The sequence below is a fragment of the Diabrotica virgifera genome, chromosome 2 (genome assembly GCF_917563875.1).
Source record: "Diabrotica virgifera virgifera chromosome 2, PGI_DIABVI_V3a".
Lineage (NCBI taxonomy): Eukaryota > Metazoa > Arthropoda > Insecta > Coleoptera > Chrysomelidae > Diabrotica > Diabrotica virgifera.
Window position 1 is genome coordinate 129,900,143 of NC_065444.1, and position 25,042 is coordinate 129,925,184.

General features: G+C 31.9%; 1 protein-coding gene across 8 annotated transcripts in view; it reads left to right on the forward strand.

Annotated features, from left to right (window-relative positions):
* The window catches only part of LOC114335660 (probable cyclin-dependent serine/threonine-protein kinase DDB_G0292550), a 172,722-nt gene that overhangs the window by 53,818 nt on the left and 93,862 nt on the right, over nt 1-25,042 (forward strand). The window contains exons 6-7 of one of the 8 annotated variants that reach the window (XM_050643975.1): nt 21,626-21,929; nt 21,992-22,159. The exons of 6 other annotated variants lie outside the window; for them this stretch is intronic. In XM_050643975.1, the coding sequence (XP_050499932.1) occupies nt 21,626-21,929; nt 21,992-22,159 (472 nt within the window). The remainder of the gene's footprint in view (nt 1-21,625; nt 21,930-21,991; nt 22,160-25,042) is intronic. One more of the 8 variants, XM_050643979.1, reaches the window with a different exon arrangement.

Here is a 25,042-nt window from a genome sequence, read left to right on the forward strand (position 1 = left end):
TTTTTTTAAACTCGATAGATCCTAGGGACATGTCGGTAGATCGGTAGGATCACCACTTTTGGGAGTTTTGGGAATATCCCAATTGACAACGCAATATACACCGACGCCGTCTACAACGAGCGACGAATCAGAGATGCCAGATTGGGGTACTTTCGCCCATTTTTAGGGTAATTTGAAAGCACATGGGAAAATTTTTATAGGTTGAATTGGTTGGGGAATTTTTCGGGAGGAAAATTGAGCAAACTGAATTGCAATATAAATGTATTGTTATGATCTGCTTTTTATTAATTTTATATTAATTATTATTTATCTGATTAATTATTTAATTGTCGCAAATCATACATAAAAATGAATAAAAAATCTCAGGGTGCCTTTTTATACTATAAAAAAAAATCTAAATTATCTCACGTTATACTTATCTTCTCTCGTGGGTTCAGTATCTCTTAGTTGATCCTAATCGGGATAAAATAGGGAAAAGAAATAAAGCAAAATATTAAAATAAACATAGAGAATTGTCTTTTATTTGTCAAAATCAATACTCTAAACTCTATCAAATCTAAAACCTGTGGACACAGATGTCTGAATGAAATCTTTACCACTTAAATTTATTATAGTTAAAAAAACAATTTATCGGTTTGTTCCCGATGACTTTGGTAAAACAAACTAAACAAAACAAATTTATGTATTCGCAAGATTAGCTATACTTCCTATTTACTTTTAGAAATATTGGAATTTTAATTCATATGCCTTTTACTCAAAATTTTAGTTTCCGAACATAAAAATATCTTTCACATAAGTTGACTGACCTTTTGCTTCACTCACTCTGATGTCTTCTCGTGACCCAAAACAGCTCTCCCTCGTTGACTATGTTAAAGGCTACTCATCAAAGCCCTCTCCGTTCTCCAGCTTCAAAACTATCAGCATACCAGCACCAATTCTCCAACAAGCCGGGCCTCTTTTGACACGTACTCGATTCAAACAAAACTCCAAAAATTCTCTGCTCTCCTTCTCACAATAATACAGAATCAAAGAGGTATTTCGTCTCAATTTGATCTGTCTCTCGTTCCACTTTTCAACACTATTCTCCACTATCAAACAGCCACTGGTATCTGCTAACTATCTATCCACTAAAACGTCGAACCGCTCCTCAGCGATGCCAAAAACATAATGAGTTCCCCTTCAAACTCTCTTAATCATTCAAACTACTTTTCCCCTTGCACGTTGCCAAGAATCCGAAACATCGACTTTTCCATTCGACAAACAAAACAGTCACCCTCAAAACCATTCCGACCATCCTAATTACCTTCTGAGAACTATACAACATTTACTCGTGCTGAAACAAAGATACTAAAATTCCAAACTTTCTCCTAAAACCACTTTTCTAGAAATTGATAATTACCTCTACCCTAAACAATCTTTTTCCATTTTAAATCTAAATACATCGTTATTTTCACTTTAATTATTCACAAAAGTCTTTAATGGTTCATCGGAAAGCTCATTAAAAAAAGAAATCCACTTACATCCAAACTAAATTCTAATAAATATTTACAGATCAATATACAGGGTGTATCAAATTTATGTGCCCGCGTTATTAAAAAAAAATTTAATTTAATTTTTATTTTGCCTTTGATTGATAAAATTGAAAACACAATATTATGTAACATATAACATTATATTAACATTATAACCTATCGAGTATTTGCTTCTGATTAAAAAAACCGAAAAATGGTTTTTGGAACAACCGCTTTTTTTGACCAGTTATAACCGCCAGGTTAAACCGTAAGTAAAAAACCGGTATAACCGAAAACCGGTTTTTTGTTCAACAACCGCCATCCCTACCTTGGTTGTTACAAATACAGTTCGCTGGAATAAGTTTTACCCCCCTTATTAACTTATTTATTTTTAGCACATAAGAAAAACGCTCGGATAGGTCGATTTTTAAAATAATCATAGTATATTATAGCGTAAATGTTTCGAACTTTACGCGATCCCTCTTCTTCAGGTGACAGGCACAACTTTGATTTTTTTAAATAGGAAAGTAAGTACATCATGTGACACCTCATTTAAAGGCTTTTTTCTACAACCGTGTTAAAAATGCAATTTTTAGAACTCCATACGTGCGTTAAAAATGCTACTTTAAGGCAGGGCCGGTTTTAGGGTTCTGAGCGCCCCTGGCAAAATAAAATTTGGCGCCCCTTCATATAAGAATATACAAATTTACTGCAAATATAAAAAAAAATAGGAAAAAATCAAAATTTTACCATAAAGAACTATGTAAAAATATATTTATTTAAAAATTAGTAGGATAGTTATTACTTATAACTTATCCAACATATGGCATAGCATAGCGAGCACATTTTAAGTTCAAGCGACGAAGAAGCGAGGTAAAAGATAAATGCACATTATCAACAACCAGAAAAAAATGTGTATAAATAACTATTTAGATGGAAAATAAGCCACAATTAAATTGAAAAAAATAATTTTATTATCGTTTCGACGCCCAAATCGGGTGTCGTTGTCAAAATACAAAATACTACTAAATTAAACAAAAATGTTGTTGCTTAGTAAAAAATTCGTCTAATAATTTATTTAATCTGACTCATTTATATCATTTAGTGTGTATAAATCTTCTACAAGACCAAAAAACATGTTGATTGTGCGCAAGATATAGCTGCATCCCCAATAACTAAATTGAGGGAGTGGCATCCACTTAGCATAAAATAACATGCGGATATTCTTTGCAAACGCGAGCTTGTACATCTTTATTTTTTCTCTTCCTTTTAGAGCCGTTGTGATATCCTTGGCCTTACAATCATCTATGCAAATTCAAATAAAATCATTCATTATTTTTTTTTATTATCTCATGAGCTTTTTATTATCTCTATGACTCGATACCTATAGAACCAAGCTATGGTTTTAGGTATCGAGTTACTAGGACAAACAATATGCTGCATACTAAAATTAAACCCGGTACTGTGGGATAAGAACATCAGTATAAAAACAAAAAGAAGAATATAATATAACACCATGACAAAAAGTATTCTGAATAATGGGTGTGAAAATTGAATAAAAAATACGAAAACCAAATGCAAAATAAGAGCAACAGAGATCGAATACCTAAGTAGAAGCTGTAGAAGGGATAGAATAAATAACATAGAGATTAAGAAAATAATGGTAATGAATTCAAGGGATAATAGACAACATAGAACAAAAGAGATTAACCTGGTACGGACATGGCAGAAGAGCAGACCAAAATCGTTGATAAACAGAATAACAGATTGGAGCCCGATAGGAAGAAGGAAGAGAGACAGACCCCGAAAATCTTTTAGAGATAAAATGGACGAAGCAATATTAGAAAAGAAACCTGCAGGACTGGAAAAACAGAAAGAACTGAAAATAACGGTCAAGTGAAATAATACAGGAAAAACTATGGAAATCCAGGGTGGTCAAGAAAAAACAGGATGTTTCTAAATAAATGCAACAAACTTTAAAGGGTAATTCTATATGAAAAAATAATGACAGTTTGCTCTATAAGCGTATGTCAGCAAATACTTCGTTTCCGAGATATGGGGTGTTGACATTTTTCTTACAAAATGACGATTTCTTTATTGTTATAAAACCGGTTCAGATATGCAAATGAAATTTGATGTGTTTTAAGAGGTAATTATTGCGCATTTTTTGACATAAAATTAATAATTTTATATCTACTGTTGAAATGGTGTGAATTTTTTTAAAGAAAAACATAGTACGCCACTGAGATATTTCAAATAACAAATCATTTTGGAATTACTCGTTCAATTTATGATATATACAAAAATCTATTATTCCTTTTTTTCATACGTCGTTCGTGCCGTTTTTATGCAAAAAGTGAAACATCTTAACGCGTACAAAGTATTCGAAATAAATTTCTATATATTCATATTATGAAAAAGAACTTGTCAATTCTAATTCATATAGATATACCTGGTTTGTTTTTTTTTTATTTCAAATTACACACCCACGGACACACGACAATGTTGATAAAGCAAAGTTTACAGAACAGGAAGACAAAACTATCTAACCATTGACGCTATAATGACAAGCAGCAGTATAATAATATCACTGACTATTCATAAATTTGTTGATACTTCGTAAATCTGATCTTCGTGTATTTTAAGTATGTATGTATAACATTGTAATACCATAAAAGTGATAGGTATTACCTGACAAATGACCTTTAAAAGCCATAACAGTTTTTAGGTTGCATTATTTTTATTAGAGAATTTTTGTGAGCTAGAAATAGTTTTCTTATTGTTACAATTATTTAATATTAATTGTCTTAGGAGTAATCTTAGCCCAAAGATAATCTATAAAGTCCAAAAAAATAGTGAATGTAAAAAATATTATATTTTTTTTTGTTTAGCTAATGCCTCGACAACTAATGGCCATTGGCATGGTAGGTACGGTAATTTTGAACAGTTAGGTACCTAGTGTCATGTGTAAGTAGTGTGTGCGTTGAGTAAGTGGCTTGTTACTTTGCAATGTCGACGTCATTGTCTTTGCAAAGAGACGCTAATTGTATCCGAACGTCTGCGGTCCCTCCGGTGAGAACCGATCCCACGAGGACAGAAACTATATTCATTTATTAATTTATAATAAATGAAAAATTTCCGACCCTGGTGAGATTCGAACCCACAACCTTTCGGATTTTTTCGATCCAAAGGCAGGCGCTCTTACCACTGAGCCACGGAGGGGGGTAAATATTATATTTATATATCAGCGTCTCTCAAAATTTGGCGCCCTCAAATTCTGGCGCCCCGGGCGGTCGCCCGGCTCGCCCGTCCCTTTATCCGGCGCTGCTTTAAGGCACTAGTGCTTTAAAATTTTTATGGCACTGCAATTCGTATTGATCGTATAGGCAATTTTGATGTAATGTCAAAAAAATATAAAAATGGAATGTCAGTCAAGTTCAAGTAAAAGTTTTTGTAGATATTGTCCTGTAATTACGTTTGTAGAAAAAATATTGCATGATATGCGTGTTAAAAAGTGCATTTTTAAGGCACTCATGTGAATTGCAGAACTCGCTGTCGCTCATTCTGCAAACTTTCACATGCGTGCCTTAAACGTGTACTTTTAACACTTATATCATAAATAACTATTGAAATACTGATTACAAAAATTTATAGTATTTTAAGCCTTTCTGAGAGCATATGCGCAAAAATTTCGCTCGAATTATTTTTAAATGCGTTCATTTTTTTCGAATACTGAGAAAACCTTAAGTATTTTTAAAAAAATTAAACGCAGAAAGAAATATTACTGTATTATCCATGGTCGAAAGTCCTTGAGAACTTCTATAATATTTATTTTAATAAGTCACAAGGGTGAAAAAAAATAGTCTGATTTTTAATTTTAAATATATATTACAAAAGAAACTTTTTGTTCATTATAAGGGACTTTCTGCCCTCGGGAATAATGTAGTCTTCTATTTTGCGTTTAAATATTTTAAAAATACCTATTAGTTATCTCAGGATTCGAAAAAAATAAATGCGTTTAAAAAGAACTCGACCGAAATTTTTCGCCTACGCTCTCAAAAAGGATTAAAGTATTAAACATTTTTGTACTGTTTGAATTTATGCGACGATTGACGATCCACTGTTTTAAAGATTGGTTGAACAGATGTTGCCAGTTGTATGGTCCTCACTATGTGTATCGTAAGTTATTCAACAGGGCATAGAATATACATGGTTAGAAAATATACGCCAAAGTCAGCGCCTCTATGCGGAAAATCTCTGAACTAAAAATTGATGTGGACCATACAAAGTGAGGTCCCACTTTTTTTTGTAAAAAAACAGTGTTTGCTATCAGTACATGTCTACGAAAAAGTCTTACATTGATTGACAAAGTGAGGTCCGTATACTGGACCTCACTTTGTATAGGACCTCACTTCAACCGCAGTTTCTTTTGATATGTGGCTCACTTCATACGCTGGGAGTAAATATGTATGTATGTATGTATGTATGTATGTATGTATGTATGTATGTATGTATGTATGTATGTATGTATGTATGTATGTATGTATGTATGTATGTATGTATGTATGTATGTATGTATGTATGTATGTATGTATGTATGTATGTATGTATGTATGTATGTATGTATGTATGTATGTATGTATGTATGTATGTATGTATGTATGTATGTATGTATGTATGTATGTATGTATGTATGTATGTATGTATGTATGTATGTATGTATGTATGTATGTATGTATGTATGTATGTATGTATGTATGTATGTATGTATGTATGTATGTATGTATGTATGTATGTATGTATGTATGTATGTATGTATGTATGTATGTATGTATGTATGTATGTATGTATGTATGTATGTATGTATGTATGTATGTATGTATGTATGTATGTATGTATGTATGTATGTATGTATGTATGTATGTATGTATGTATGTATGTATGTATGTATGTATGTATGTATGTATGTATGTATGTATGTATGTATGTATGTATGTATGTATGTATGTATGTATGTATGTATGTATGTATGTATGTATGTATGTATGTATGTATGTATGTATGTATGTATGTATGTATGTATGTATGTATGTATGTATGTATGTATGTATGTATGTATGTATGTATGTATGTATGTATGTATGTATGTATGTATGTATGTATGTATGTATGTATGTATGTATGTATGTATGTATGTATGTATGTATGTATGTATGTATGTATGTATGTATGTATGTATGTATGTATGTATGTATGTATGTATGTATGTATGTATGTATGTATGTATGTATGTATGTATGTATGTATGTATGTATGTATGTATGTATGTATGTATGTATGTATGTATGTATGTATGTATGTATGTATGTATGTATGTATGTATGTATGTATGTATGTATGTATGTATGTATGTATGTATGTATGTATGTATGTATGTATGTATGTATGTATGTATGTATGTATGTATGCATGTATGTATGTATGTATGTATGTATGTATGTATGTATGTATGTATGTGGAAAAGTTAAACCGATCTGAATTTTTTTTCTGTATTTGAAGAGGGGGTGAGGGCCGATTCAGAACCGGTGTAGTTTGTGAGTTTTGACTACCCATAAGCCAGCTATAGGACTTGGTAGGTACAAAACGGCATATTTTTTGGCCGTATATATATTCGGTTCAAAAAGAGACAGGAGAACAGTAAATACACCAAATCAATAGCGTTGAGTTAAGGTTGATCTGAACCCCCCCAAAAATAAACTACACATTCAAAAAATTTGAAAAAAATTGAGAAGGTATATGTGATCACTAGAAGTATTTTGACAAATTTTGAGCAAACTTCATGTTTTCGTTTTCGAAAAAACTCAAAAAAACTCCTTTTTTTCAAGTATAAAGCGGGAAAACTAAACATACAATTTTGTTAATTTTCTTACAGCATAAAGATATAATCCTAGGAAATACTTATGAATTTTTTTTAAATTTTTGAATATACAGTTTTGCCACAGTAGGAAAAAATAATATGTTTCGGCTTATAATAAAGCTACCGGTAAGAAATTGGATAACATTTCAATAACAACATATATAAAACTGTAACATTGGAAAATATTTCCAATAAAATGTTGAATATTTTTTCCTAAACATATGAAAAATCTCGTTAAACAAGAATTATATCTTGAATTGCCGCTAAGAATTTGTGCCGCCATGACATTGCGCCATCTACACCATCGGTAATATTTATGTTCGATAGATAGCAGTGCCTTCTGCTTCAATCGCGTCACACACTAACAGCGTTGCCATATCAATTACTTTGTACAACAAAATGTTTTAATGTTAGTAGGTAATATAAGCCTACTACTATAACGTCTATTTATAACGCATCAACGTGACCTTCTGAAATTAATTTAACTACTTTTGTTGAAATATTTTCAGTCCCCTTGGCCGTATTAGATTTTGATATATTTAGGGCCGGTACTTTCTGTTTCGATTAAACCCGAGTTGGCAATTGGCATTTTAATGTTTTTAAGTACCATAAAGTTGTCTTTTTTCTTTGTATTTCTTCACGTATCTCTGAAGCTTTGTATTTGACTATATTTTAAATTGGAATTGGAGCATAGTCTTCATTTGTCAAATAGTGTTTCTAATAACTACCATCCATGGTATTTCTCTTTTGTCGCACTTTTATGTTTATTAAAGATTTTAATTGAAATTATTACTTTATTTTTAAAATTTTCATTGTTCATTACCTTTTGCATTTGTGGTGAGCTAAATTTAGGAGAAAACAATTGGACGATATGTAAATAGATAAATGAAGTAAGCGTAAATAACCACTTCTAAAATTAATTGAGGAGAGGTTAAAAATATTTTCACCTTCACATTAAAAATAAAAAAAGGATCAATATACAAGGAATAATAGGTAACAATAAATTTTAAAAATCTTACATCTATATTGATTTATTCTCTGTACAAAAACAACAGAAATAAATAAATATTAGCGAAGACAAAAGAAAAAATGTGTTGTCACTTAATAATAGGTATGTTAAATAAACGTATTGATTAGTCTGATGGAAGTAGAACTTAGAACTTATATATGGAGCTAATATATGTTGTCACTTAATAATAGGTATGTTAAATAAACGTATTGATTAGTCTGATGGAAGTAGAACTTAGAACTTATATATGGAGCTAATCTGGATCGGTATAAATTAAATGAGAAAGAAAAAAATCTAATAAACAGTTTCTTTAAGAGCAGGAAGAGAAAGAGTATGGAATATTAGAAAATGAAAACGGCGCGACAGAATAATCATCGATAAAAAAGTAAAAAGAGGAAACGCGATAACGATATCTGGAACAATTGTTTTATCTGATAAGAAACGAAGAAGAGCCAGAAATTGCTATCAAAATAAAAATTATAGTAAATAAAGCAGTGTGGATTGTTTCTGTGTTTAAAAAAGGTTATGGGTTTTTATGAGCTTCTCCGGACGGGTCAGTAGGTGACAATAATATTGTGGAAGTTAAGTGACTGTATTCATCCCGAGAATATTCATCTCTAGAGGCAGCCGAATCCATAAAAACATGTAGCTTGTTAAGTAAATGTCCCTAAAGAAAACAATAACTTCTTCTTTAGCCTGTTTGCATCCACTCCTGGACAAAGGCCTCCCATGAGTTCTTCACTCTTCTCTGTTTTGTGCTATTTGGTACCAGTTTCTCCCCACTTTTGCTTTGGAGTCATCTAGCCATCGTTTTTGTGGTCTTCCTCTGCTACGACTATGCTCGCGTGGTCTCCAATCTAAAATGTTTCTCGTCCACCTTTAGTTGTTTTGTCGTGGCACGTGTCCTATCAGTGGCGGATCCAGGGGGGAGATGGGGGCGATCGGCCCCAACTCTCAACCCAAGTGATTTATTTTTGAAGTTATACTTCTTTAGGCGCGATTTCATTGAGGGTGAAATTTTATTAATCTGCGCGTATGCGCACACAGGCAGTATGGAGTTCGTTACTAAATGTTTTAATTTATGTATTTATCAGTCCAGAAAAGGTGTGGAAAGAATATATTAGTGTTTTTAAATATATTTTTCTACAAACGTGTTAAAAATACAATTTATAGCACTCCATAGGAGCGTTAAAAATGCTACTTTAAAGCACCGGTGCTTTAAAAATTTTAAGGAACTGCAGTTAAAAGTGAATTGTCAAATTGTGAAACGTCAAAATATTTATATTTCATTATTAACATTAATAGATATTAATAATACAACTTGCGCAATTTGAAAAAGGTGGGTGGTTTAAAAGGCTTTTTAAAATTTAATTTAAACTGTATTGCATTTTTAACACGTTTGTACAAAAAAACTATTAAAATTTGTTAGAATATACAAAAATAAAAGTAGATGTTATTCTGATTTACGTATTGACAGTATAGGCAGTTTTGATGTAATGTCAAGAAAAATATAAAAATGGAATGTCAGTCAAGTTCAAGTAAAAGTTTTTGTAGGTATTGTCCTGTAATTGAGAATGAATAAATTATAATTGTTCATATATAAGACGTTTGTAGAAAAAATATTGTATGATATAGGTACGTGTTAAAAAGTACATTTTTAAGGCACTCATGTGAATTGCAGAATGAGCGAAGCGAATCTTTCACACGAAACTTTCACATACGTGCCTTAAAATTGTACTTTTAACATTTATATCATAAATAACTATTATTACAATTTTTGTGTATTTGGACTTGTCTACCTCGGGAATAAGATAATAAGTAATATGTCTGTTTGTCACTATGTCTGAGAAATCTTGTAGCCTGGATAATTAAAAGGGTATAGCTCAGCGGTAGAGCGTTCGACTGGAGATCAAGAGGACCCCGGTTCGAATCCTGGTGTTTTCTAATCTTTTTTTAATTTTTGGTATTGTTTTAATAAAACTGTTTGGAAAGTAGTAAGTAAAAATTAATTTAATCTTTAAATAAAATACAAATAAACTGTCCGAAAGTATATTTATTTCATTGAAATCATATTTAGAAGTATAACTTCTTACGTGCGTACAAAGTACACACACATTTTTTTTTATTATAATATAAAGATTATAAAAACATTCATTTATTTTTTCAAATGGATAATTATACATGTTTTAAAATTACAATATTATATGAATTATGAATTACATATAAATATATTTTATTAGTATGGGACTTGGCCAAAACGGGCCAGTGACGCCAGTGTATTTTGAAATGAGTAATTTATAATCCTTATAAATTAAGAAATAAAAATAATCACAATAAGCATATTTAAAAAAATATATGTAATCCTATATTCTGTGAACGCATACTAAGCATCTCCACGTATAATTATAAAATTGTTTGCAGATAACTGATTGCAGTGTATTTTGGTTATCGATGCAAATAACATCTCTAATACTGATTCGTGCAGATCTTAGTTTGTACAGCTGGTTCCTAAAAAAACTGATACGACTCTTAGTAAGATTTGATTACTTTGAGCAGTGTATGATTGGTCTGACATTATATTATATTTATTATGACAGACAAATAATAAAATAAACAAACAAACAGCCATTTTTTGAGGTTGAAGTTATTTGACAAATTTTAAGATTTGGCAGTGACAGTGACAGTATGTAAATAATAAGTATTTATCCATCAAAATATAATAAATTAAATATAACTAAACTCATAATTATTATATCACACCTCATCAAAACCTTTTTACAAGAACATAGTTAGCGATTTTGATATGGCTTAGAGCCAGACTACATCAAGATCGCCTATAAATCGTGCTGGTAACTGCCTTGCATCGAGACCAAAAACAAAAAGAAGAAGAAGAAAGTACACTGCTCAATTTTCTACAATATACGCTTTAAGAGTCGTATCAGTTTTTTTTGGAACCAGCTGTACATTGTTAGCGTGATTAATAGTATTTTGAGTTTATTCTTCTTTTTTTATATTAATATAGTTTGTGATTTACGAAGAGTTATAAGATGTCAAAGAAACGATAAACGAAAGGAATCAGAAGCTTCTACCGAGAACTTAAAAAGTAAAAAATTGAAATGTCGCAATATAATTGATTATTTTTTTTAAATCAACGTAATTTGGGTAATAATATTAATAGTAATGATGATAATAAATATGTACAAGGTACATCTTATCAGATAGATCATACTATGAGACCTACTGATCTTGGATCAAATTTAAGTTCTGAGAGAATTCAAAACAAGTCATGCGATTTTTCAGTGTGCCCGATACAAATCAACGATAATGCAGTAAATACCAATTCTACTTTCGAGAGGTTTATGGAAAAATGTATGTCTAAAAAGGGTCGTTTTCACGCTACGTCTTATTGTACGTTTTGTGTGTCATGCAAAACGTACGACCAAACATACGTTTTGTCAAGTGTATAGATACATATTAACGTTTTTCAAACAATGTGTTCAATCTTCGCAACAAAACAATTTTGCCAAGGATTTTACCTGCCTCCAAGGTAGTTTGACCTCCATCTCTAATCATCTCTTTTGTTATTCCGTCGTCTCTATATTTTCCATTTTTCATTTGATTTAGCATTTATAACTTCCTCGTTAGTAATAAACGATACCATAATAATAACGTTAGTAATAAACTATACCATTTATACTACAGCCAACGATCAAATGTGTAATTTGGAACAGAAGTGTCAGAAGAAATGGAGATAAGGAGAGGGGCCAGGCAAGGTTACATACTGTCGCCGTTATTGTTTAGTGCTTATTCTGAAGAAATCACACAAGAAGCTTTGGTAAACGAGACAGTCGGCATAAAAGTGAATGGAAATTTAATTAATAACATTAGGCATGCCGACGATACAGTCATAATATCAGACAACTTGGAAGACTTAGAAATAATAATGAACAAAATATTAAGATATATGTAGTGGAGAATACGGACTCTCTCTTAACATCAAAAAACCCAAATTTATGAAAAATAGCAAGAACAACAATACAAATGAAATATTAACTATAGACGGCCAGCAGTCTGAGAGAGTAAAAAAATATACTTACTTGTGAACGATAATCACAGAAAATAACGATTAGACTGCAGAAATAAGAGAGAGAATTGAAAAAGCACGTGCCAACTTCGTGAAAATAAAAAAGATTTTATGCAACAAAGATCTGATACTGGCCCTCAGAATAAGGCTAATTAAATGTTATGTACACAGTGTGCTTTGCTATGGAGCTGAATCATGGACATTAAATCGAAATGCAATAAATCGACGGCTCTCTTAGCAAGACAGAGACGAACTAGTTTTGGTGTGAAATAGTTTTCAGTGTTTTTTTCTGTTAACAGTCATTTTTAATATCTTTATTATAACCTTTTGGGTCTTATTCTGCGGTATCTCATGAAACTGATTACGCAAAAAGATCTCATGGGAATATTTTTCCCAAGAAACGCGAGGTTTTCGCCTTGCTTAAACATATTTTGCTGAATTTAAAATCAAAATCCTATTATTACATCTACAGATGCATATGAAATATGCATCTACATGCATGGTCGTCGTCCACATGTTTACAAAAAACATATTGTTTCCATAAACTATAAGCGCTAAAACAAATTTAGCAATTTCCCTATTCTACTTTGCAAAATTCATATAGTGTCACACTTGATTATACATTTGACACACTGTTCGTCAACGTGTTAAAATTTTTATGTGTATAAACAAAATTTGTGCAATGCAATACATTTTTACTTTGTCGACAGTGAATGGAAGAGGTCGTAAAATTTTATTACCATCTGTGTGAGATAAGATGAATGCCTGACTAACTGGAATATTTAGTTACGGAGAAACATGATATGTAATTAGTCTATGTTGTGAGGCCGCTTCCGTCTGAAAAAGAATCTGATTTGGTTTCTTTGCGGATTCCTATTCAAAAATGTCCCCTTTAAATAAATCAGAAGGGTGCCGGCGAAATTTTTGGGCAGAAATTGTTTAAAAAATGTTTCTAAACAAATTCACAATATTACCATTTTTTGTCCAGGAAAATATTTTTTTCTTGTTTTTTGGGTCATTCTAAGCAAGAAATATATGTCATTTTTCTCAAAAGTTGATAGTTTTCGAGTTAGAGGTGAATTAAAATCTGAAAAATGCGAAAATACACATTTTCGAGGCGTAAAAACTCATATTTAAATTATTATATTTAAGGTTGGCAAGTCCTTAAAGTAAAGTTTAAACATTCATTTTTGAAATTCTGAGTAGTAATCGGGTCTAACTTCAATTTAGACGGTTGTTTTTTAATTGTTAATTATGCGCGTCCATCCGATTTTAATGCCAATGCGGCAGGCTCTATTTCAACCATCTCCTATTTTGCCCTGTAATTTTTTAGGTTTTTTGTCTCCTTCTAAACAAAAAAGATATCTTCTCATTTTTCTGAGAAGTTAACAGTTTTCGAGTTACAAGGGATTTAAAATCTGAAAATTGCGAGAATACACATCGTTTGCTGAGAACATTAGTGACGTAACTTCAAAAACGTAGTTTGTAGCGCCGTAACTGTATCATGTATGGATATTGCACGGAGAATATAATATTATGTTTTAATGTAATACCGCCACATGTTGCGAGTTCTAGGGGTATTTTACAGAAACGTTTGCACAATATTCCGAAGTATGGGAGAGTTGTAGAAGGAAGTAATAGGACAAAGAATTTATGTTTTTATTTAACTATAAACAAATTAAGGAGAAGAGCATGCAAAATATTTTTATGAATACCCTTAATATTGGAAATCGATTTCTTCGAACAAGTTGGGCTGAGTCAAAAGATTATAACATCGTTCAGAAAGATAATAGAGGAAATCATCAAAAACGCACGATAGACGAGAAACTTAAGGAAACCGTCGTAAGAAAACACATAAATAGCTTTGAGCGCGTAGAGTCTCACTATTTAAGAGCTCAAACTCGTAGAGAATTCCTTGATGGATCATTAACCTTAGCTCAGATGTATAGATACTACAAAGAGTAACGAGAAGAAAAGCAGTTGCCATCTGTCAAAACATGTACATATGAAACATTTTCTAACCCAGAATGTAATATCTCGTTTTTAAACCGACGAAAGATCAGCGCGCAACTTATGAGGTGTATAAACAACGCAATCAAGAAGAAAAATACAAAGGCCAAGAACAATACACACGTCACATTCGTAGTAAAGAAAGAAGCCGAGAAGAAAAAGCAAAAGATATTACAAAGCCTACATAAAAAATAATAAACTCATAGTAGCTTGCTTCGATTTGCAAGCAGTATTACCTACGCATTGCAGAGATATTTCTCTCCATTTTTTTATAAGTCCTGCCTCAATTGCTTTAATTTTACGATTTTCGAAGTAGCATCGCAAACGGTTCCTGCTTTTTTGGCACGAAGCCACTGCTATGCGAGGAGCAAATTAAATTGCAACATGCCTCTCTAGCTATTGGAATGAAATGGACGCTGAAGACTTTTTTTGACTTCAAGTACCTTTCAAAAATTTTTGGAGAAAAATTCACCAAAAATTCGGATAACGAGAAAGTAATATGGAATAATATACAAATTCTTAAAGTAGAAACGTGTTTTCCTACAAAAGTTTTTAACAAAACTAACTTTGACTATACAACCTATAAAACTATTGACCTTTCTACTCGACGTTTTTCTGATAATAATAATATTTTAGAGCAATATAACTTAAAACCAGCCTACGAAAAGCCTCCTACTGTAGAAGACAAAAAAAAGAGCATTTACTGGAACTATGCAAAAAAATCTTATTGCAAATGTACACCAATCATTTTATTTCAATTTGTTGAGTTAATTTCTTGTAAGTGATTTTTAATAATATACAATTATAATTATTAGATTTATCTAGTAAACTACCATTTATAACTTTGTCTGTTTTTTCATTGTTAATCTGTATAACCATAACAGTAGCAGTTATGGTTAATGAGTTATTTAAAAAGATAATGCAATACGAATACCGCCATATCTTACAAATATTTATAACGGTTAAATATTACTTGTTTTTGAAAAAAGATATCCATTCGTGTGCTATTGAATTACTAATATTCTAATATTCAATTACTTGTCTTAAAATATCTATTTTGTAGAAGAAGAAACCCGCAGTTGTATCGGTATTGAATGGGATGTGCGATATATTAAGATAAATGATCTTTTAAGCTTCGAAAATGCGTATTATCGCATTTTTCAGATTTTAAATCGCCCCTAACTCGAAAACTATCAACTTTTGAGAAAAATGACAAGATACCTTTCTTTCCAATTTCTGGCCAAAAATTTCGCCCTCAGATTTCCTTCCGCAAAGAAACCGAAACATAATTTTCTTTCAGACGGGAGCGGCCTCATAACATGGACTAAATGTTTCTTGCTATTAACATTGTTATTAGGCGTTGATAAAATTACTGTTTAAACAATTTGGCATCATAGCCAATTGAGCCGATGGGTGTAACGATAAAAAAGTGTTCAGGTTTCTACATATTACTGAGTCATCATGTAGAAATCTACAATTAAGTTGAAAATGTTACCACAATGGCATGCTACAGTAGAGCCATCTCTAGGATCAGAAACAAATTAATTGAGGGTACATATCAACCTTAAGCTTTCAAATTGTGTCTCAGCTGTCAGGATCAGACATACACACGGCTCTGTATAGCCGAAAAACTGAAAAACTAAACTTTGAAAATTTTGGTTTTTCGACAATTACTCAAAATTTCAACCTACGAATTACGCCAATAACTGAGCGTTTGTAGAAGGACTCTAGACGAATCTAACGGTACTTACCTTATATCCGGGAAAATTCGAATTTTTAAGTTATAGGCTTCATAAGTATGATCAAATCTATTTCTTATGGGAAAAGGTTTTTCAAGGTCAATAATTCCTGTAATAGCTTCAGTTATCATACTTGACCTTAGATGAATAAGATACTACTTGTCAATACGTTTCAAACTCATGTTTAGTGAACAAAATCGGTTAAACCGTTTAGAAGTTATTAAGCTACAAAAGTATAATCCAATTAACGATTATTCCCTAAATGGTTTATGTAGTTGTAGTGGTTACGACGCTAATTTGATCTGGCAACGGGCAATCCGAGTTCATTTGCCGGCCATCCCAATATTTTTTTCAATCTATTTCGAATAGAAAAAAAATCCAGTGTACATTCGATGGACACTAGATCATTTGGGAGATAATGCAACAAAGGTGACCATTTATAAAGCTTAACGAGTAATAGAGGAACATTTTATTCAACTTCATACATTTAATTTATAAATAATTTTGAAAAACTCCTGATACAAGAATAAAAAACCTCTAAACGCCTTAAAAATGAGTGGCGCATACAATATTCCAGCTACAAAAGATCTGATATGAATATTATGTGGCGCGAAAATGTATTTTCATTTTGATGCAAAACAAAATTCTAATTTTATTTTAAAAGATTTCTTCATAATATTTGCTAAATTTGAAATAAACGCGCCACAAAAGAGTTTCAAAATTCAAACTGTATCAAATTTACTCTTTCTCCGTTATCATTTACGACGTCTTCTCCATAAGGTCCAATTACATTGTGGTGGCGCTTGTTTCCTGTTCTTTCATTAAAATCGACTAATAGGAATATTTCTCGGTTATTTCCAATTCTCGTAATAACTTCGTTTAATTTTGCAAAGAATTCGTCTTTTGTAGTTACATTATCATCCTCTCATCCTCTGAGGGAGCATAGATTGCTAGTATTGTTGTTTTTTTATAGTGTAGGGTCATATTTACTTGCAGGATATTTTCATCTATTGCAGTCCAGTTGGTTATTTTTCTTTTAAACTTTTTGTTAATAATTACGGATACGGATACCTCTTAGCTCTTTCTTCCTTTGGTACGCTGCTACACAGGTGTATGTAATCTCCTATCATTACTAATCCAACGCCCTTCTTCTTTGTTTCAGCGAGGGTCACTATGTTGAGGCCAAGTTGTTTTACTTCTTTGATGATCTCTTGGAAACAACATTATTAGAAATTCCCGAAACAGGTCGATTTTTGATTTTAATTTATGATTTTTTGGCGTATATATCATTCTAGTGACGTCATCCGTCTGGACTTGATGACGTAATCGATAATTTTTTTAAATGAGAATAGGGGTCGTGTGCAAGCTCATTTGAAAGGAAATTCAATTCTCTATTAATATAACCATTAACATAATTATTTATACAGGGTGTCCAATTTTTTTAAATTAAATTAATTGACACAAAAAAAGAATTTGCGTAATTTATTTAATTCGAAATACATTTTATTGCTGTCAGAAAACAGAAAAAATTAGTATTTGGTAACAAAACATTGCTTTTTGCTTAAACTCAATGTTCAAGCTGCCACCCACCTGCCTCTTGACAGTTTGAACATTTATTAAGCGAAAAGCAAAGTTTATTTGTCAAATAAACATTTCATTTCTGTTTTTTGACAGCAGTAAAATGGATTTTGAGTTAAATAAATTACGCACGTTCTTGTTTTTTTAATTTATCTCATTTTTTTAAAAGCATAGGTACCTACCTATTACATATTTATGATAAAATAATAGTTTAACGTTAACAAGACATTTATTAATAAATTTTTTTCTCCGAGCTTTCTCTTTTGCAGAAGTACCTACAAATTATATCATTAAAGTTTAAAGAACGTGTCATACAATTTTCAGTAGACATGCTAGCCAAGTTACGTAGATTATTTTCTCCTATAGAGTTTCTTGAATAAGTTTTTATTTACATATTTTAGTTTCGAAAAAAACATTAATGCAGTAATACTTCAGGAAAGCTTCTTCTTCTAGTTCAATGACCGTTATCGATCGTTGTATACCATGTTGGCTACAATATTCGCTATCGACTTTATTGACAGTCGAGACGAAAAATACTTATGAAAATATATTCGCGATGTTAAGTCACAACTGGTATTTTGTTGTACCTACTGGCTTCATTATGTAGGTTTCTGGTGCCAAACGGCGAAATCAGAAGCAAGTAAAAACAATTTTAGGGGATTGGTAGCTGCACTATCTTTGTGTAACGGTTAAAAAAAATTTTTTCATCGTTTAATTTTTTTAATGCATAGATACTAACCAAGGCAAAAGGCGCACCGGCCCGAGGGCCTGTGGGCGTTGGATACCGTGTTGGCTACAATATTCGCTATCGACTTTATTGGCAGTCGAGACGAAAAATATAAAAATATATTCGCGATGTTAAGTCACAACTACGACCTCTCGTGGATTTCGGCTGAACTAATTTTTACGCAAACATCAACACTTTATTGTTTAATACACAAATTATATTGTTAATTTTGTATTCACATTCACATTGCGAGTTATTTGCCAATGATTTTTCTTTTCTATGTTTATAGTTGTACTCGCTTACTTAACATCCTTTATTGTATAAGGTTTTGGCTTTTCTTTCCTCAGGTAGCTTTACCTCCGTGACTGTGTTGGTCGTCGCCCTGAAAGGCAGGGTCTTCTGACATTGTTGTCACAAATGGTAATATTGCTCCTGTAGTGATCTTTTTCCAAGTTAAACTATTATTCTTCTAACTTGGCTATACTGTACTGATGACGACTAATGAGTCAGAAACACGTGTCTGCAGTTGCATTCCATCTTTTTATATTGTTAATTTTGTATTCACATTCACATTGATGATTTTTCTTTTCTATATATATATATATATATATATATATATATATATATATATATATATATATATAATATATATATATAAAAAAGCAACAATGACAGTACAATTGGAAGAAACCACAAAACCCATACCAATTAACAGAGGAGTGCGACAGGGAGAAGGGAGATGTTGTTTCTCCTAAACTCTTTACATTAGCACTGGAAGATGTTTTCAAAACAATGGAATGGACAAACATGGGAATAAACATAAATGGAAAGAAACTAAACCACCTAAGATATGCAGACGATGTAGTAGTAATAGCATCAAGTTTTGTAGAACTACAAACCATGCTAACCGAACTATCAAATGAATCTGAACAAATAGGTCTAAAAATGAATTTTGCCAAAACAAAAACAATGACAAACACACAAGATAATAGAAACGTAATACTAAACGACACCACAATAGAACATATAAGAGGTTAATGATTATATATATTTGGGACAGATAATAAAAATAAATAGGGAAAACCAAACAGCGAAGGTAAAAAGAAGGGTCAGATTAGTCTGGGCAGGATTTGGGAAATTAAAATGGGTCCTAAAGAATAAAAAAAATACAACAATACTTAAAAAAAGAGGGTTTGGCCAGTGCATACTCCCAATTCTCACATACGCATGCCAAACATGGACCTTGACCAAAGCAGACATGGATAAAATAATGCAGACACAAAGAGCCATGGAGAGAGCAATGTTAGAAGTAAAATTAACAGACAAAAAGCAAAACAACTGGGTAAGAAATAAAACAAAAATCAAAGACGCAGGACAACATATAGCCAGGCTAAAATGGAACTTCGTAGGTCATAACGCTAGACAAACGGACAATAGGTGGAATACCACGATACAACAATGGAGACCATGGACAGAAAAGGGAGCAAAAGGACGACCTCAGATGAGATGGGGAGACGACATTAAAAATATAGGAGGAACGCACTGGAAACATAAAGCACTAAACAGAAGCGAATGGAGGAAACTGGGGGAAGCCTATGTTAAATTTGGACGAATTAAAGGGTAAAAGAAGAAGAAGAAGTTTTTAGGTTGTTTTCAATGTCAAACGCACATGCATTTCAAACAAGTAGGTAATATTCATTATTTATTTTTACATGTTTTTAAACGCTTTTATTTAGTTCAATAGTTTGCGTCAAATCTTTAGATTGCCTTTTTGACTGCCTTTTTTCCAATGCAAATGAATGAAAGTTTGCAGACATATGCATTCATGGGAACAATACACGAGTAATCAATAAATTTTTTTATGTTTATTAATTGTTTAAATAAAAAAAAACGATTTTAATTAAAAATGCTTAAATTCTCTTGTTTTTTACAATGTAGAAATTTGAAACTTTTACGGATTGTAGCTAATGGTATGAACTATACATAATTTCACTTTTTACATTAATTGTTTACGTTATGCTTCATAAACAAACAATAAAGTTTCAAATTTTTTGCCGATTCCGACTACTTTTCATGTTAGTACATCATGTTTTATACATATTTTAATAAACATGACGATATATTTTAATATTTGAAAAGTGTAAGACTAAAAAGTAAAATATAAAAAAAAATTTTAGAAACGCTTTTCTTTAGTTACGAGTGACTAAAAATTAAAGATATAAAAAAATCAACTAAAAAGCAAAAAATAAATTTTTTTTTAAAAAATCTAACACATTCGTTAAAGAAAAGCGTGGGGCGAAAACCGTTTATTCGATGAAGATGCGCCACGCTTTTCTTTGACAAATGTGTTAGATTTTTTAATTTTTTTTTTATTTTTTGCTTTTTAGTTGATTTTTTATATTTTTAATTTTAGTAACTCGTAACTAAAGAAAAGCGTTTCCTAATTTTTTTTATATTTTTTTATTTACAAATATTATATATACAACATCGACGCCAACTTTTATTGAAAGGTGAAGATTCCCTGTTAATCCTTTTATATTGCCCAATAATTAATTGAAAACATATAAAAATAAATAATGAATATTACCTACTTGTTTCAAATGTATATGCGCTCAGCGTTTGACATTGAAAACACCCTAAAAACTAGTTTAGCGAAATCCACGAGAGGTCGTCGTTGTGACTTAACATCTCGAATAAAATATACAATATAGGAATATAGTATAGTTTTTTATTGCAAACTAAATAATAAAAGTGTGTCGACTCGATGGTCTATGATTCTCGCTATCGGTGCGAAAAGTCCTGTCTTTATATATTTTCCGGCTGAACTCGTCTTTATTTTTTGTTTGAATTTCAAATTCTATCGGGTAGGTACTTCCCTACTTCGTTGTATCTGTTCGTTTTTATAACATATTTATACTTTTTAATTTTATTTGACTAATTCTAACTTTAATAGTATTATACCTAATTACCTAATATTCTATATAGTAAGAATTTTGATGTTACTTTTTTATTTAATAAAATTATTTAAATTTTTCATTTACTTTGAATAGAGAGGTGCATTTGTTCCCACTGTTCCACTCAGTGCAATTCAGAACGTGAACAGAGATATCAGGCCGTCTCAAGAATCGGTAACAACTATTACTCTAAGTCAAGATCATGACGCGTTGAATTTGCTATCGCAAGAATCTGGTACCAATACTCAAACAAAATTAAGGGAGTTTAGATACGATTCGGATATGGCCCACCAAAGATTGAACACTAATCAACAAAAGCGATTTCCTGAGCGTACTGAAAACCTTCCAGCTATTCCTGAGAATACATGTAACAAGAATGAATTGCATCAATATGTTCCTGGTAATAGTTGACACATTATGGTCAAATTAACAATGGTGATAATGAAATATTTTTAATTATAGGAACCGATGGAAGTAATTGTAGGACAATAGAGACGAGGCTAGGTAATCAATTTGAAAAATATAATATGTTTATGGCAAATAATAACAAAAGTGAATATTTTTCAAGAAATAATATAATAGATGCCGACAAAAATGGGTTTGATAAAAACTTACCTTCTTCTTCACAAGGTAAGAATTACTCTATTGTTTCTATTGCATAAATATTGTTTTTCAAGAGAAAGATATAATTATTAATTAGTAAGTAAATGACTTACTTAGTTATTAAATTTAAGACAAATAGATTTGCGTGGTCAATAGAAATTTCTTCGTCTATTTTAGAGGGTTTAGTGGTGTATATTATGCTATAATGGTTAAATCATTAACGTGATTTCGATGATTATTTATACGTTATGAATAAACTTATTAAGCCTTATTAAGACTGTTGTATACCTATTCAAATAATGTATTTTTACATGATACACATTAAGCATTATTTAATAGATTTATGACTAAAATAACAAAAAGCTCAGCATGCATTAAATCATTGAAAATTATGTGTTAAGGCTGGTTGACATTACTAGTGGATAACGAACGTGACTCACGCTTACCTATTTTGCCCGTGCTATTGTTAGATATTTTATTATCTATTTTCAAACTCGAGCAGTACATTTGTATCTATGCATTGCATAAATTCAAATGTACTGCTCGAGTTTGAAAATAGATAATAAAATATCTAACAATAGCACGAGCAAAATACGTAAGCGTGAGCCCCGTTCGTTATTCACTAGTAATGTCAACCCGCCTTTACAGTGTTACATCCGTTACATCCTTTCAAAATGTTTGTTATGACAAAATAGACACTTTCCCATTTAACTATTCTTATCTTTCTATTAATTGAGAGTTAGAAATAAGATAATATTTTTAATAGGGCTGGTGTTTATACAGGGTGTTTCATTAATAATTGTCCATATAGTAACTGGAGAAACCTTAGCACAAAATACGAAGATTTAACTTAAAACACTTAAATAAAATGTTGTCCCTTACTGAGTTACAGGGTGTTTTATCTAAAAATTTAAAAACTATTTTTGCCCAGCATTTTAAAACTATTCGACGTATCCTTTTCATACCTGTTTCATACTTGTTTAAACAAACGTTTCTAGCTACTACCAGAGGCGTACAGCAGGGGATAGAGAATGGTTGACCCTTTCCAAATTCTATACCACTGGAAGGAATTACTATTTTAGTGCCCTTTTTAGATTCTCCAATACTTTCTACGTAAATAATATACTCTTCGTTGGTAACGATAAAGTTATAAATATAAAACGGCACAGTTATTTTGATTAATTTATGATATGATTCATATGATTAAAATTTAAAAATTATTTGTACCCAGTACTTTAAAACTATTTGGCGTATCCTGATCATACTTGGCAGAAAGTGTAGGTACTGTACACCCTACTAAATTAAGATAAATAAACGTTTCTAGCTACTACCAGAGGCGTACGACAAGGGATAGTGGCTGGTTGACCCTTCCCAAATTCTACGCCACTGACGAAATTGCTATTTTAGTGTAATTTTTTTGATTTTCCAGTACTTTTTATGTAAATAATATACTCTTCATTCGGAACGATACAATGATTAGTTTTCGAGATATTTGAAACTAAAAATGAAGCGACACAAAACATTAATCGAAATAACCGTGTCGTTTCATTTTTAACTTCAAAGATCTCGAAAACTAATGACTTTATCGTTACGAATGAAGAGTATATTATTTTCATAGAAAGTATTGGAGAATTTAATAATTGAACTAAAATAGCAATTCCGTCAGTTGCGTAGGATTTGGAAAATGTCAACCATTCACTTTTCCCCGTCGTACGCCTCTGGTAATATCAGAAACGTTTGTTTAACATAATTTAGTAGTTTGTACAGTACCTATACTTCCTGTCAAGTATGAAAAGGATAGGTCGAATAGTTTTGAAATGCTGAGCAAAAATAGTTTTTAAATTTTTAGATAAAACACCCCGTAACTCAGTAAGGAACCACATTTTATTTAAGGATTTTTTGGTTAAATCTTCGTATTTTGTGCTAAGGTTTCTCCAGTTACTATATGGACAATTATTAATGAAACACCCTGTATATAGATACTATAGCGAAATACTTGTTGCCCGAACTTCGCGAGCATATCGCAGCGATCACGGCTAATCTAATTAGCCAAGTCTACGACCACTCGACAGTGGTCCACGGGTACGGAAGCAATGTCACGGTGACATTCCGCTCCAACCACTAAACACCCTCCCTTTATGGATTTCACCCTAGGCACAGTCAACTGTCAGGGTCTCTCCAAAAAGAGATCCCTCATCAAGAATATCCTGTCGAAGCATAACATCCAGATCCTCGCACTCACAGATACTCTGACGAAAAGCGATCCACACTTCGCAGGATATTCGATCATCCATCGAAGCCGCTGTCAGGTTTCACGCGGGAATGGTATTCTCGTTAAACACGGAATACCGCACACCACACACACATTCCCACAAAATTTTCGTCCACCTGATGTGGACTTCCTGGCAATTGACGTGCATATCCCCAATAACGAAACCCTCACGATAGTCTCTTACTACAAACACCCGGATCAACCATTCAACAGGCATTTGCTAGAGTATTTTTCAAGGCTCGGCAAGGCCGTGTTGATGGGCGATCTAAATTGTAGACACACACAGTTTGGTGATCACCGTCAAAACCCAGAAGGCATCCGCCTCACGGATTTTCTACTAGACCTTCCTATCTCTCGAATCACCAACACTGAATACACGTTTCTGAACGCTGCTGGGGCCTCTATTGTCGACCACATCCTAGTTACTAGTAACATTCTGGATCGGTTCGAGGATAGATGCCACATCGGTGACTCAATAACGTCAGACCACGTACCACTTCTTGTCAACACTGACATACTAACTCCAAAACAATCCAACCCTCCAAGAACTATAAGAGACTATCGTCACGCTAACTGGACTGAATTCCAAAATTTCATCACTCAAAATCTCCCTGTGTTAGGCGAACTTGATACTAACG